The sequence below is a fragment of the Pistacia vera genome, unplaced genomic scaffold (genome assembly GCF_008641045.1).
Source record: "Pistacia vera cultivar Batoury unplaced genomic scaffold, PisVer_v2 Contig428, whole genome shotgun sequence".
NCBI classification, from domain to species: domain Eukaryota; kingdom Viridiplantae; phylum Streptophyta; class Magnoliopsida; order Sapindales; family Anacardiaceae; genus Pistacia; species Pistacia vera.
In genome coordinates, this window is record NW_022196255.1 from 59,315 (window position 1) to 75,946 (window position 16,632).

Consider the following 16,632-nt stretch of genomic DNA (forward strand, 5'->3'; position numbering starts at 1 on the left):
AGTCGAATGCCTATTTACTTAGAACCAATCGTGCAGTTATTTCACCACTCTGTTTGGAGGACCGAGTGACCTATTTAACCAAACCCTTGTTGACAACCAAACTTCACACAGGCCACTTCACTTGACTCGGTCAAGCAAACCAAGACGAGCTGAACCAAAACACCCTATAACTTGGGTTTGTCTTCTACCTTTGTCAAAAACCCAAACACACCAAAAATCAATCTAACATACTCCATGCCCACCAAAAACAAAGCAAAACCCACTCAAATCACTCCAAATCTCTCAAGAAATCCAAATACAAACACAACTCCACTTCACCAGAAACGCAAACCACAATAAAACTTCTAAATTAAAACACTCCCTTCACAAACAAACCCAAGAAAAACCTGAAAACCTTTTTTCTTCTTTTCTCTATACACTCAAAACCACCTTAAAACAGCACAAAAAACTATCCTAGAAACCAACCAAAAATAGTAGTAAACTCGGATATCGGAAAAAGAAGACCCAAAATAAGCAGTTACCGTGAAAAAACACCAAAAAATCCCTAAAATTCTGACCCCTGCGAAATACTGCGAAGAAACTCTCCAGTTTTTGGTGAGAAAGACGAGATACCCCAAAGGTGCTCACGGACTGTATTTAATGATTGTCCCTTCGACAGTTCCATGTGGCAAAACTCGTTTTGCCCTAAGCGACTCGACTTTTCAAATTTTCGCCCAAAACAGGTTGAAATCCTGACCCTACATGTGTCACTGAGTCCTAGAATGCATATACCTAGAAGTATGAGGGTTGCGTCTGCCATAGCATCATCATTCGTCCCACCCGACTAGGCGACTGCATCTCTAATAAGCCCAAATGATTCATCCCATTACTAACCAGTCCAGACACCTTTTGATACATCGTGTCCATTTGCCCAGCCTATTCGGCCGAATAGGAAGCCCCAAACAACCAGTTCGCAACATATCAAATGGCGCGACGCGCCGAGTGATACAAGCACTCATGACTTTTCTCGCTCGGTTCAACGCACCGAGGTCGGGCAACTTTAAATGGTACTTCACATCCTCCCACTCGGTGCGACACACCGAGTGAAAACACCTTCACAGGATGTGCCTCACATCCCTCACTTAGTCCTACGCATTGGACGAGCTCTCCATGGTCGTCTCTACTCTCACTCGTTTAAGACACGTCAACTGAAAGTATGGTGGCGCTTCGCCTCCACCTTCTCGGCCCGGTGTACTAAGTGAATCACCTACAACAAGCGTTATATTATTCGTTCCCACGAATAGAATAGTAGCACGGATACATGCTCAACCGGTCGGTCACGAAGGTCAACTAGGTACACCTCCACGCAATGTCTACTCTCTAAGCTAAGCACTCCTTAACTTAGAGAGTAGGGGGCAAACTATTAGGGCCAAAAAATATCCTCGGCCCAAATATGCCCAAAGATGAAGACACCTTCAACAAAGCTGGAAGCTAAAGCCCAATTCCGACTAGGCCCGTAACAAAGTTTACATATCAGGTTCATTCAGCTCACCTACCTAGCTGCCCACCATCTATATGCAATCAGCAGAGGCCCAATTCGCTTAGGCCTCACCGCCAGGTTATCTGGGCCCAAGCCCTCTGATCTTAGACTTCCTTCTGGACTTAGGATCCACTTGGAGCACAAGGTCACCTACGTACCTGGGTACTATCCGAACTCTACTAAAGAGGTCCATCACTACTAATTTGTCTAAGATATGTGTCTTAGACACGTTGGGACTCTCTTTCCTACTGAGGTAGGGGAGCCAAAGGTTCTCCTTTTTTACAAAACCTCAACTCCAAGGACTCTCAGTCCTACCAAGATTTGAAGATCCCGTAATCGCTATTTAAACAAAGGTCAACTCTCTCACAAGGGATAGACATTACACCTTTAGACCTCGTAGTTCCCACTCTTGAGAACTTCGCATTACAACTGTAATTACTGTAAAACCCCTCCCTAGCCGGGTATTTCCTAAGTATCACTTGGTCATTGAGAACCTAGAAAAGACACGCTAGGAAATGAGTTTGTTTTAAAACCTATACTTTTGTCTGTTTTTTTTTTTTTTTTTTTTTTAAAGCATGATATTAAACATCCCATATCCATAAAATGATTCAAGGAATTTAGCTTCCTACGGAGTTATTATCATAAGTATATAATATCATTTAACCTTTTTCATTCATTTGACAAGGAAATGGTCATACTAGGTTTATTAAAACATATTTACTTCAACATCCATAAACCAAAAACCATTTGATGTTATTATACAACAAAAATGCAAAACATAGCAAAAGCATTCCTTCATGAGCATTGTAATGACTTCTTTCTACTAGTATACTTTATCACATATATAATGAAAACATACATAATTAACATATGAAAATAGTTGGGCCTAAATTTTTTCTTTACTTATAACATATAAGTCTTTACATATACTAAAACAACAAGTACAAAAACTTAGTAATGGTTAGACCTAGCAAAACAGGTGGGTGGGCCAGGTACGGGCCGGGTCAAACGGGTACGGGCCCTTATACGGGTCAAACGGGTACGGGCCCTTATACGGGTCGATATATATGGGTCCAATATTTTGGACCCGTGCCTTACCCTATACGGGTACGGGTGGACCCGCGACTGGACCCGTTTTTTCTCTCTCCAGATTTTAGTTTTTACGTTTCACCCTAATAGTTTTCAATTATGATAATTACACCCCCAAAATTCCAACAGTTTTAATTTTTTACATTTACACCCCTAAATCAACTACTCTAAATTCAATTCAATTAAGAATATAAACAAATAGGAACCAAAATAAACAAATAACACATAAACAAACAATAACATATAATACAACCAATAATGGTGTGTCTATATATCGTTACATCAATTCAACCAAGTAAGAAAACAAGCATACCTAGCCGTAGCATTTGCAATCAGTACTACATTTAACAAACTTGATAATTTTTTTCCCTAACAAGAATCCTGTTGGTTACATTACTCGTGCAACCACAAAACTTGGAACAAAGCCAGCTCCCTTCATGGTAGCTTTTTCATCAAAGGGACCCAATAAAGTAACCCCAGAGATACTTAAGGTATAATTGGCAACTCAGTTTCCTTAAACATAGATCTTGAGCCATCTGAATGGCATAATAATTAGATTTGTACATATGGTCAGCTTGATATCACAGTTCCAGGAGTGAGTGTTCAGCCTAATTGGAGTCCTGCAGCAATTAAATCTGTAATGACTTCAATATGTAATGAGTTAGAAATTTGTAACTCCTTCAGCTTAGAAAGCCCTGATAAAGGTGGAAAATTAGAGGTTAAATAAATTAGCCAAACATAAAAAATTTAGAGACAACAATTCATGCCAAATTCTTCACTCGGTCTTCAACCAAAAAGAAAAGAAAGCATATAAACTATTTATCGAAAAGACTGTTAAAAACATACTAAAAAACACACCAATAGAAATAAAAAAACAACGAAAAACATGAACCCAGCTAACATAATCAATTCAAAAAATCAGCAAGACAAAATAGTTAAATTCTAGGGTAGCATGGCATTCATGGCTCATTTTGAGAAAAATAAATAAAAAAATCCACGTAAACCATCATTAGCAACTACACTAAAGACAGTAGAAAAACTTACCATGAACAATGGAGCTATGTAATAATCTCCTTGAAGATAATCAAACGACCTCGTCACCTTCTGCCGATAATCGAACACAATATCCGCTGCAATAAATGAAATCAAGAAATTTCACAATTTTAACTAATCCAAATAAACTTGTAAGAACAATAATTTAGGAATGCCACCTCAAATGGTAGCCAATACAAAAGCTTCTTCCCAAATACTTGAGCATAAAAAATACTCATGTAATTGACGATTCAATTCATTCCAAACAAATAAATTAAATGGAAGCCACTAGAAAAGTTTCTGATTCTCTCAATTCCCTGAACTCTCAGATTTCTTGCAATTTCGTAAATTTCCTCTCTGCCCAAACAACTCAAACCAAATTGTATCTAATTTATTCTCACGTTTTCACATTTCCTCTCCCAACAACTAAAACCAGATTAAAACTAAGTACAATTATAATTTTCTCACTTTTTCACATTTGCTCTCTGTCCAAACAACTCAAACTAGATTAGAACTAAATTAAATTCCAATTTTCTCTCACTTTCTCACATTTTCTTTCTACCCAATTTTCTCTACCCAAACAACTCAAAGAAGATTAAAACCAAGTAAAATTCTTATTTTCTTCCACTTTCTCAAATTTTCTCTCCGTCAAAATAACTCAAACAGATTAAGAATAAATAAAATTCTCATTTTCTCACGTTTCTTTCCATCCAAACAAGTCAAACAATAAAACTAAAGTAGAAATTATAATTTGCTATCACTTTCTCATTTTCTCTCAGTCTAAACAACTCAAATATATATCAAAAGTAAGTACAATTATTGAAAGTATTTCATATCATTAAAAGTTTTTCAAACCGGATTTGGGGCGTTCACTTTTCTTCCTGCTATCTCTTAATTCTTATTAGCCATTCATGCTCATTTGGTTGTTCTTCACTACCTCTCATTTTGTCTCCATCCAAACAACTCAAACTAGATTAAAACTGAGTCAAATAAGTGAAAGTATTTCATATCTTTCAAAGCTAATCATTTAAAAAATTTGTGCAAAGACATCAGTCAACATTTTTAAGGAAAAACAGTTTTGGTAATATAAATTTCAGTGACTAGCAAATACACATAACCGATAATAATTGATTCCAGTATACATCCCTTATACATTTAAGTAAACCCCACTTGCAAAACCCATCAACCAGGGGAACCCAACACAAACACACTCAACGACACAAATCGACGTACAAGGAAAGCTCACACAAAATCTATCAAAAAAACAAAAACAAACACAGAAAATTAGGGGTTAGGGATTCATTACCAGCCGACGAGGATGAGTGATGGCGACCGGCGACTGTGGTACTGCCGAACTAGGAATGGGAATGACGGACGAGTGACGAACTGACGAAGTGACGAACTGACGAAGAGGGAGACACCAAGACAGGGAGTTGAACTTTAGGCACGAAGAAGACTGATGATTAATGAGAGATTGAGAGGCAGGAGAGATTTGAGTTACTGAGAGTCTGAGAGATGAGATGCAACCGCGATATGAGACTGAGAGATCAGAGATGAGATGAGAGTGAGACTGTGAGAGGCGTGAGCGTGAATGCATGATAAAAACTTAGGGATTCAAATTCATTAGTGAACTGAATAGTGAATAGTGACCAGCAAATACGGGTGCCCGCGGGTTCACCCATATAAACCGTGAGATATTGGACCGGGTACGGGTATGGGTCTCAAAAAATGGGTTTAATGTATTGGACCCGTACCCTATATTTTTTACCATGGTACGGGTCGACCCGCGGGTCCAGACCCGTTTTACCAGGTCTAGTAATGGTGGACAGTAATTCCAATTCTCTCCGCTTGACGACTCCCTTCCGATCGCTGCTCACCTATTTCCTGCAAAAACATGGAAAAACAACGGGGTGAGCATAAAAATGCTCAGTAAGTAAATCCCTTAACTCTTCTCTTTCTTTGGTTCTTTCCTTACTTAACTCTCTTCTTCTTTCTTTCTATTCTTTTCATTCTTTCTCTTCTTTCTATTCTTTCTTTTCTCATTCTTTCTTTTCTTATTCTTTGCCGATCGGCCACGGTCGATGCATGGATTTGGAACCTTGGCCGTGTGAGTCAATACAGTCCTAATCTACATGTGCTCTTACGAACCGTACAAATTCTTCTTTCTTATTAGGCCACTCAATTGAGGTGGCGTGCATGTAGGAAATCCTTCTTGGTACAACCCTCATCCACATACACTCTTATAGGTCGTACAATTCTTCTTCTTGTTATGCCACTCAATTAAGGTGGCATGTATGTAGGACTTTCTTCTTAACACTCACGGTTCCCCATCACACCAACCTATTATTTTCTCTTCTTTACCATTTTTTTTTTTCTTTACTTCGTTAATGCTTATTCTTTCTTTCTCTTTACTCTTAAAGTGTTTTATTCTAAAAATTCTTCATTCTTTCTTAAATTATTACACATATACAGATATATGCATATGGATGACTCATGCTTAAAATTCTTACTTAAATGCACTCATGAAATGCAAATATGCAATGTTGCATCAAATTAAAGTTTCTACTCATACTCATACTTCTCTTAGGCATTTCATCAAACAATAAATGTGCATATACAAACCCTAATTTAATTATCATTCTATTTGTTTCTTAAACCATCCAAATTGAGAGAAAAACTCTCTTGTATCATCACCATACCTACACGGCAAAAACACTCCCAAAAGTTTTCTCCAATTCTTCCAATTTCAACCCATCATCATACCATCACATACACTTCTCATACTCAAATATATCCAACAACAAGCATAACTAATCATCAATCTCATCTCAATTTCTCAATAATCTTAACATATGCATGCTTAAAAGAAATATCTACTCACTTGATTTCTTAAACTTTAATTTAAGTTGGATTTTGAGTGGAATTTACTTACCTTATACTTGAGTAATCTCTACTAAGCTCTCTACTCTTGTTGGATTCAAACCTTCTCTTAACCCTAAGCATAAACTTCAAAAGAACTCAACTTTTATACAAATAAATCATAGATAAAGAGCAATAATTCTTACCTCTTGTTGCCAAGATCAAAACCCTATTAAAATCCACTCAAAAGCCCTCAAAATCCTTGGAGAATTGAGTGAAAAATTGAGGGAAACTGGAGAAGGAGAGTGGTGGTGGAATGAGAGAAATAAGGGTTTCAAACCCTTAACATTTTATTTTATAACCACACTTTCCCATTTTGCCCTTACTCGTTCTTGGAAATTCCATCTTTGTCCCTTAGTCAATTACCATAATGCCCTCATTTTTATTGTATTCTCTATGAAATTCTATCTCTTTGCACTCCCCACAAATTCAACTAATTTTGAGTTAAAAGACTATTTTACCCTTACTGCGAGTTTAAGGCAATTTCTTCATATTCTCTTAAAATAATTCTAACAAAAATCAACTAAGGGCTATAAAACATAATTTAAATTATATACCTCCATGTGGGCGCTACACGCATGTCATTCCCCAATAGCCTTTCCCAACTTCAGGCTTCAATCCTTACCTACAAAACATTTTAAAAAATTTTGTGGGGTGAGCGCTAATCGCTTAGTAAGGGAATATGGCCTTTCATAAACCGTTAAGGTTCATTATACAAGCATATTACTCAGGACCTTACCTTTACCTACCTACAAGACATGACCTTTACCTACCTACAAGACATGACCTTCATTCATTGACATTATCAAGTTCATAAAACATGTCATACGCTTTGGACTTTCGTCATAAACATAAGTCATAACATAACCATACATAATATAACATAAAACAGATATGACTTATGCAATATTCATAAACATGGCATGCCTATTTCTTTTGTCTTTGTACTTGATGTTTTCATTAGTCTTTATTATCCGATCGGATTCATTTGAATCATTACCTTGTTCTTGGTTGTCACCTCAAAGGACTCATGGTTTCCACAAAGATTTCATTCCTCTGATCTTGGTTTATACCTCAAGAGACTCATGGAATTCATTCTTTAACATTTCATAAATGTTTTTATAAGTCAACTAAATAAGCTATATGCATTACCATTATGAATGCAAACATATGGGATAGCATCTCCCATGCGCAATCATACTAATCATTCATTTAACATGTACCCTTAGCCAATTGCACAATTCATCAATCAATTTAGAAAAACTCCATGACATGAATATTTTCCTATTAAATTCATTAACTTAATTCATTTGATTTCTTATATAACACAAGAAATTTCAACAGTAAGATTATTCAGTGGTTTATTAGACATTATAAAAAAGATGGGAATTTTATTTAAGGAGGTGGATGCCATACAGTTTGTCACTATTCAAGCAATTTTTTCCTCATCTTCCAATTCGAATTTATTTTTGGCTAAAACATAAAAGTTTTAGGTCTATTTATCAAATTTTTAATACTTCAAGAATCAACTCAATCAGACTTCTATAACTTCAGTTATGACCGATTCAGTGAAACATGTACAGTATAAGTCTTAAAAAGCCAAATTCGAATTCTATTCATTTTTAACCATGTCACATTCATTTGCACATTCATAAAATTTGCCATATCATTCTAAGTATAAAAGGCCATAAAAACCTCCCTTTTTAAAAAACCAAAAAGTGACAAAACATCGTCCAACTACAAATCTCTTAATTGGCATAAACATCCTCCATATGCACACATACACCAATCAACACACCCATTTAAACAATCCATAACCAAAACATAGCATCACACTCAAATTAACATAAATAGATGTAAGTTTCTTCAACCCTAGGTGTTATCAATTGTAGTCATAAGGGAGATTTTTTCCTTACCTTAGTATGCAAAGCACAAAGACACTCCTCCTTAGCTCCAAAAGTTCACCCTTTCTACCTTACATACATAACCACTTATGAATTTCTCTTTTAACTAAAAATCACAACAAACTAGGGTTTTAAAACTCACCTTAAATCCTGAAATTGAAGTTCTTTAAGTGTAGATGGTGATCTCCTTTGAAATTCAACTTAAAATCCTATGAAAATTTTGAGAGAGAGAAAGCTTGAATTTAAGCCTTTAATGAAGGATAATAAGACTTGAAGAAGAGAGTTTGATGTTCTAAAAGTATTCGCCGACTTAACCAAGAAAATATCTTATAAATATTTCATTTTTTTTAATTCCCAAATGGGATTGGCCATCAAAAATTAAAGATATGGGTCATTTGGTATAAATTTTGCATATAAGGGTATTTTGGTCATTTCTACTACAACATAATTATTACACTCCTTTAATGTCATTTGACTTCTCTTTTCTACTTGGTGACCAAATAAATCCATAAGATAATTAACTAATTTACCCATAATACACTTTTAAGGATACTTGATTCCTATAAATTATTGTGAAAAGATCATTATACCCTTTGGGAACTGTTTATGCCGTTTAACCCTACTAACTTCCTTCATGACCCTTTAACCATATTTCTTATCAGTATCATCAATTCCTAACACTTTATAACATTCACGTCTCATAATGCATGCAAAATGATAATTTTACCCTTTTATTGATAAAAATCCTTTTAAGGGTAGAATTATATACCTCATAGCATCGGAACGATTACACGGGGGTTTACAATCATAGTCTCCGACGTCTCCGACTAGACTATTGGTAATATTTTCTCTCTCTAACCCTCACTAAATTAGTCTCACTCAGTCTTACTGACCTGAGCGTCGGAGTGCCTACGACGAACACTACCCCGGTGTTTTCTGTCTGCTTCACACTTGTTTTCTTACGTGTGTAGGTATATCAGATTGCTAGTGGATTCAATCTCACGGGATCAGTCCCTATTTTCATAAAGGTAGATTTTCGCATCTACACTCTCCTATTAAGTTTCATTCTTGAAAAAACATATTTTGTCTCCTAAAATTTAAATAATATATTAGAATTGAATAAAAATTTTGTTATTTATATTTAAAAATTAATAAAGATATTTTTTATTTATATAAAAAATGTTTTTTAAAATAAAGAATATTATTAGAGATCTAAGCGCCGACTCCATGTAAGATTTCTAATCAGATCTCTTAAATTACACGTAGGATTTCAATAAGATCTCTCAACAATTCTTACAAGTGTCTGTATGTCACTAAACAATCTAGTGTACATGTTTGCAGGTTATTGGTTTGGCCTATTTGGTTTAATAAGATATATTAACGCATTGCATTGTCATTCCAAAAGTTTCAACCAAAACGTTTCTTGATTAAGCCATTCTCTGTCTCATCTATCAAATTAAACAAACCCGATGTAAGATATTAATGCATTGCCATTCCAAAAGTTTTTCTTGATTAAGCGATTCTCTGTCTCATCTATCAAATTAAACTCACCCAATCGATTAAACACGTATCCACTGCTTCATTAACAAGAGTCGATTAAACGTATCCACTGCTTCACCCAAACGTATCCATCGCTTACTCGGTGCCGATGCCACCGGCCGTCGTTAACTTCGGCGACAGAGTGATTGGCGCCGGTGAAGAGTCGATTCATTCTGTTCGAACTCTGATTTCGGTGCTTGATGCTTATCGTAATCTCTCCGGCTTGCCTTGGTAAAGCTATATCCGAAATTTGTCACAAAGCGGTATAAAATTGTAAACTTTATGACTAAGTTTAGTTTTGTAGACATTTAAATTCATAGCTCTATAAAAGACGAGATGTTTGTGTTTTGGTTGTATCATATTTTCTTCTCTTTTCCCGGGATTTTTTTTTTTTTTTAATAGCTTAGAAGAGATATTTCCTCATTTCAATGATTCAGAAGATTTTTATTTCTCCACAGATGAAATAAGTTCTCAAACTTTATTTTTGACGAAAACCCAATTGAAATTTAAATTGGGTAAAGTTGAAATAAATCGCAGCATCATTAATCTTGAATTCAAGCAGATGCTTCTTTCTTAAAAGTTGTTTTTTTTTTTTTTAATTTAATTATGCGAAAATTTTATGTTTATTTAAGTCATTTTTTTGTCGATGGAGAGAAACGGAGACGACGATAATATCGTAGAAAATGAATTAGGTGATTGTGAAGCACCCATTTTGAATTCAAGCGTTTTCTTGGATCATGTTGGAGAAGCACTTCATCTTTTTGCAACTTAATTGACTTGTGGTATTTTTTGTTCTTTTGGTCAATAGGTTGGATGTGTATATATATATATGTATATGATTACCTTATGAAGGCATTTCAAGCTGAAGGGAAATTATTTACAGATCCTAGAGGTAGGATTACTGAAAAGAAATGCAAAGGAGAATAAATTTTTATCTATTCAGGTCTCATTCATCTTTTTGCAACTTAATTGACTTGTGGTATTTTTTGTTCTTTTGGTCAATAGGTTGGATGTGTATATATATATATGTATATGATTACCTTATGAAGGCATTTCAAGCTGAAGGGAAATTATTTACAGATCCTAGAGGTAGGATTACTGAAAAGAAATGCAAAGGAGAATAAATTTTTATCTATTCAGGTCTCATTCATCTTTTTGCAACTTAATTGATGTTGTGTTTTCTGTTTGCATGACCTCCAGCTATTGATGCACCCGTTGGCTTTTTATTTGAATGGTGGTCAGTCTTTTGGGATATATTTATTGCTAGAACAAATGAGAAGCACTCTGACGCTGCTGCATCCTACATTGAGGTGGGTTTCTGAGATTTTGGGTTGAGTTTTTCTCCTTTCTTTGGGCTTAACTTCCAGAAATATCCCTCTCCTGCCTGTCTTTGGTTTCATGATTTGACCTAATTGTTGTGGTTGGTCCCTCCGGGCTAAATCAGAATGAATTACAATAATGGCAATCTGGAAAGTGGAATTTGATTCTATTTCTATAAAAGAAAACTCAGGATTCAGTGCCTACCTCCAACTAATGGTATTTAGCACTTTATATTTAATTAATGTGGAGCAAACTGATTGGAATATAGGCATATAAAATCTCTAATATAATGTAGTGTGTTGTTTGGTTCCATAATATGGAAAAGTTTTCTCTGAACTGAATTGAACAATTGCATTGGCTGTAGTTTTATGCAGCTTATATCTCCAGGTTTTTGATAACAAAATCTCTCTCTTTTTTAAACTCTGCATTTCCTCATCTGAACAGCGGGCTTCTGTCAACTTAAGATTTTACATCATACATTATATACCATATGAAGCATTTATACTTTCAGTTATTTTGTAAAATTTTAAGACTGAATTTTTTACTGGTGGTATTTTTTGTTCTTTTGGTCAATAGGTTGGATGTGTATATATATGATAACCTTATGAAGAGAAAATTGCATGCTTCTGCAAAGGCATTTCAAGCTGAAGGGAAAGTATCTACAGATCCTGTAGGTAGGATTACTGAAAAGAAATGCAAAGGAGGATAGATTTTTATCTATTCATGTCTCATTCATCTTTTTGCAACTTAATTGATATTGTGTTTCTGTTTGCATGTCCTCCAGCTATTGATGCACCCGATGGCTTTTTATTTAAATGGTGATCAGTCTTTTGGGATATATTTATTGCTAGAGCAAATGAGAAGCACTCTGCCGCTGCTGCATCCTACATTGAGGTGAAATCTGATCCAGAAATTTCACTCTCTTTGGGCTTAACTTCCAGAAATTTCACTCTCTTGCATGTCTCTGGTTTTTCATGATTTGACCTAATTGTTGTGGTTGGTCCCTCCATGCTAAATCAGAATGAATTACAATAATTGCAATCTGGATAGTGAAATCTGATCCAGTTGCAGCACAGCTTTTTAGGTTTCTTGATTCAAAGAAAATAAGGTCAAGTTTGATTTTTAATATTTAGTTTATTTTTTTCTTGCTTTTTGCTAAGGTCCCTATGATCCAGTTTTGATCAAAGCCTGGGAACATTGGGATGATCAACATGTTTCTGAAAATGATCATCCTAGAGCATTTCCAAAAAATCAGGTTGCTTTAGATATCATTGATCAAAAGAAAATATTATGTTTCCTGTTTAGTTTACATTTTAAGCCCTTTATTATTATTATTATTATTATTATTTTATTAACTCTATGTCATCACTTTGCATTCAGTGCTATGTTGTGTTTGTTTTACAACATGGAGGTAAGGATCTTGAAAGCTTTGTGCTCCTGAATTTTGATGAAGCACGGAGTCTGTTAGTTCAGGTAAATAGAGATTTATTTTATTGATATTTTTGGTTCATCTGCGAATCTTTGATCTGCTTCTTAACAAAAGTGCCTATGATGTTTTATAGGTTACGGCAGCCCTAGCACTGGCTGAATCAGCAAATGAGTTCCTTTACTGTTAAACTTTGATTAAAGCTCTGAGTAAGTTCATTTACTATTAAACTTTGATTAAAGCTGGGTTTCTTGATTCAAAGAAAATAAGGTCAAGCTTGATTTTTAATATTTAGTTTATTTTGTGTATTTAATAACTTCATGGTGTATCTGCTTGGATTTATGGGACTCTTCTTATACTTCGTTTGGTCAAACTACCTTTGGGAGTGCAGCAATTTTTGGTCTTTTCTTGGGTGCTGGTAGCTTGATACATTGTGGGAAAGCTTACTCACTTTTCTCTTGCTACTATGATGAAACCAAGTTTTCTGGAGACTCCGGGTATGGATTTTGGATCTGTTTATGGCATGGAGAGAGCATTCAGTGAAGGAGACATAAAGTTCAGACTTAATTTTTGCAATGTTTTTAACCTTTTCTCTTTCCTGTATGTGCTTCTATAATTTACTCTACATGTTCGGGCAGTGGGTTTCCTAAAGCATTTGCATTTTTTGGATTTATTTTTTTACAATTCTTTAAATCACCTTAGATGGGTAAGCTGGGGAGGGTCTTTTTGCGAGACATACTTTTCAAACGATTGATATCAAGGTTGTACACTTAGTTCTTTGAGTGAACAATGGTTGACGGCGTATTTTTCTATAAACATTGTAGTATATTAATCATGTCTCCAAGGTAACAACTGATCCAGTTAGACATCAGCAATTTAAAGCCTCTGCCAATGAATTACTTGAAAGCCAATGCTGAATAGATCCTGTAGTCCATGATTGTGGTGTTACCGTGTATCATAAGAAGATGAAACTACCACAGGATAGACCTTTCTGTTTAATAGGTTTTTTAATCTTTCGGCCCATGGACAGAGTCGGGTTAAATCTTTTTCCTCTATAAATTCTAGACCACTTATTGACAACATTTACTCCTTATTAGAGGTCTTGCTGTGGGCAACGTGGCTCATTTGTTAGCATCTCCGTATTCTCCTTGCTCATATGTGTGGCATGACCCACCAAGTATTGGCTTTGCGTAGTAGTCTACGGACTGAAAAATGTTTAGATGTTTCTGGTCAATTCCACAGGATGGGGCCGGGTCATTGATACTGAGTTTTTATGACAGACTCTTGGTAATGGCAATATGAGCTTCATCCACTCTCCTCACGAACTGCCTGTGATGATCACCACCTGCCCTACTAAGGACCTCAGGGAAAAGCTGTCCAGATACAGAAATAAAAAGACAAAGAGGAACTTTGGCAGAAAAATCAAGGTAAGATTGATTAGTCGCTTATTCTTTTTGCTTTTTCCATAGGTTATTGTTGTTATGGCAAAAAACAAACTACAAACTCATAAAATTCTATGTGAACTTTTCGCATGTGTATGCACGTGTCTATTCTGAACTTAGCAACATAGATTCGCGTTACTTATGACAACAGATTCTATGGAAGACTCCTTACTAAAACTTTTTATATGTCTTTGTTCAGTATGCTTGCAGGAAGGCTCTGGGAGACAGTCAATGAAATAGCTAGGTCTGATGAAGTGTAATACAAAGAATGAGTATTAGTGAAGCTTGGCAAAGAGAATTAGTGGAAAGCCTAAAGAGGTAATGCTAAATAAACAAGACCCCCCTCCCAACTCCAACAGAAGCAGTCGATCTCCTATTGTCAGAGAAACTGTTTGAAGAGAGGTAGCGGACCTCCTCAGCAATTTAAATTCTTTATGTTTGGTACTTGGTGTAGATTTCAAGGACACCATCTGTAAAATTCACCCCACGATGGATGATTCCAACGCAACAAAGGATGTAACTAACTCTACGATTCAGAAATTGGCAATGAAAATTTGAAGTTTTCAAGATTCAAGAGGTCAAGATTCAGAGGACGCAGAAAGTTTGTACTGGTGTAATACTGTTTTACAAGTTTATGAAATGGGAATTTATTGTAAACAATAAAGCTATGGACATCAACATTTTTGCACCGAAAATATGTACGAGCCTATGTTTCCCTTGACTCACACCAACAATCAGACGCGTTATTAAATATTTTTCTAGTGAACAGTCGTCCATCAAATATGGACGACTGTTCACTTACATAGACTTCCATCTATATTATATGCACGGGGGTTCATTTACTACGGACGGGTGTTCTCATTTAAAGAACGTCTGTCTGTTCACAAGTTAGGGACGTGCGTTCATCAGTTATAGACGGCCGTCTCTTAATTTTGGACAGGCGCCCACAAATAAGGGACGTCCGTCCATAATCTAAGTATAAAATTTAAAAAAAAAAAACTTTGGACGCCCGTCTATTCCTTCTGGACGGGCGTCCCTAACTTGTGGACGGGGGTCCGTAAGGAATGGACGCCCGTCCATAATGTGCTTTTTTAAAAATTTTCTTCTTGTAAAGATTATCCGGAGAGTGAAATGGGAGTTGATGCAATGAAAATTGGGGTTCAAATCAGGAAAGTTATGGCTTTTTCAATAAGAAGTTGCTATAGATCAGTTTGTAATCATCCACTCCTTGTGGGTTTTGTGTGTTTTTTGATACTGCAGAAAGTTCCTCACCAGATGCTTCGATGGCTGACATTCTCCCAATGCTTGATGAATTCCACCCGCTTCTAGACTTGGAAGCTCCCCTAGCTGTCCATATATCTAACGATGAATCAGATGCTGGTTCGCGGATGTCCCATAAGAGTGATATTGAAAGCGTTGAGTCTAAGGAAAGTGATAATGACGGAGAAGGAGAAGGAGAAGGTGAGGATGATAATGATGATGAGGAGGAGGAGGAGGAGAAAGAAGAAGCGGCAAAGGAGGAAAATGAGGATGAAAGTAAATCTGTAATTAAATAGACGGAGGTTGATCAGAAGAATCTCATGGATTTGGGGACTTCAGAGCTTGAAAGGAACCAACGTCTGGAGAATCTTATTGCGAGGAGAAGAGCTCGTAAAAACTTGAGATTGATGACTCTGAAGAATCTGATAGATTTAGAAAGTACTGATAAATTAGAAGACAAAACCCATTCTTCCATTTAATGTTCCACCAACTGCAACAAGAAGACAAAGCCCATTTGAACAACACAAAACCCAAATTTTTTATTTTATTTTTTAAACCAGAATAAGGGACTGTATGGACGCCCTTCCAAACATAATGGACGAGCGTTCCTCATTTGTGAACATTCATCCAAAATAAAAGGACGGCCATCCATAATTGATGAATGGCCGTCCCTAAATTTTTTTAATGTTTTAAAAAAAGTTGTTAATGGACGGACGTCTATTAAAATATGAACGTCTGTCCAATATTTAGGGACAACCGTCCATAACCTATGAACGGTTGTCCCTAATTTTTATAAAAAAAATTTATTTATGGACGGGCATCCTTTAAATAGTGACGCACGTCCGTAGTAAATGGACCCTCGTCCATATAATATGGACGGGAGTCCGTGTAAGTGAACGGCCGTCCATATTTGATGAACAGTCGTTCACTAGAAAAAATTAAAAATAATGCAAAACGTGTCTGGTTTGCTAGTGTAAATCGAGAGACACGTAAGCCGATACAACATTTCGGTGTAAAAATCCCGGTGTCCCTAGCATTCTTGTATTGTAAATTTGATGAGGATGATGGAACTTCACTATGAACATTTTTACTTTCCCCCTCTATACTGCCCATTCATTTTTTTTTTTTAAATATAAGAGGTGAATAAAATAATTTCTAAGATTGATATTAACATACCAAACC

The 16,632-nt window shown here is 35.9% G+C and overlaps 1 protein-coding gene across 10 annotated transcripts; it reads left to right on the top strand.

Annotated features, from left to right (window-relative positions):
- Positions 1-9,838: 9,838 nt before the first annotated feature.
- LOC116143300 lies at positions 9,839-15,007 on the top strand. Of its 10 annotated transcripts, XR_004130110.1 has the most exons (11): positions 9,844-10,265; positions 10,811-10,894; positions 11,203-11,312; positions 11,899-11,996; positions 12,107-12,216; positions 12,483-12,577; positions 12,703-12,795; positions 12,885-12,957; positions 13,140-13,245; positions 14,029-14,175; positions 14,390-15,007. XR_004130110.1 is itself a non-coding variant. In XM_031428759.1 (6 exons), exons 1-5 carry the CDS (start codon positions 10,203-10,205, stop codon positions 12,761-12,763), a joined length of 438 nt encoding a protein of 145 aa, XP_031284619.1. In that variant the 5' UTR covers positions 9,840-10,202; the 3' UTR covers positions 12,764-12,795; positions 12,885-13,274. The 10 variants fall into 10 exon arrangements, 1 of the variants encoding a protein (XP_031284619.1); XR_004130109.1 differs by having other exon boundaries at positions 9,843-10,233; positions 12,885-13,245; XR_004130105.1 differs by having other exon boundaries at positions 12,885-13,245.
- Positions 15,008-16,632: the final 1,625 nt, after the last annotated feature.

Excerpts from the sequence above, each read along its gene's own strand:
- LOC116143300 (XM_031428759.1), top strand. The coding sequence starts at position 10,203 with ATGCTTATCGTAATCTCTCCGGCTTGCCTTGGTAAAGCTATATCCGAA. Across the intron at positions 11,313-11,898 it reads CTGCTGCATCCTACATTGAG|GTTGGATGTGTATATATATG; the intron begins GTGGGTTTCTGA and ends TTTGGTCAATAG. Across the intron at positions 12,217-12,702 it reads CTGCTGCATCCTACATTGAG|TGCTATGTTGTGTTTGTTTT; the intron begins GTGAAATCTGAT and ends CTTTGCATTCAG.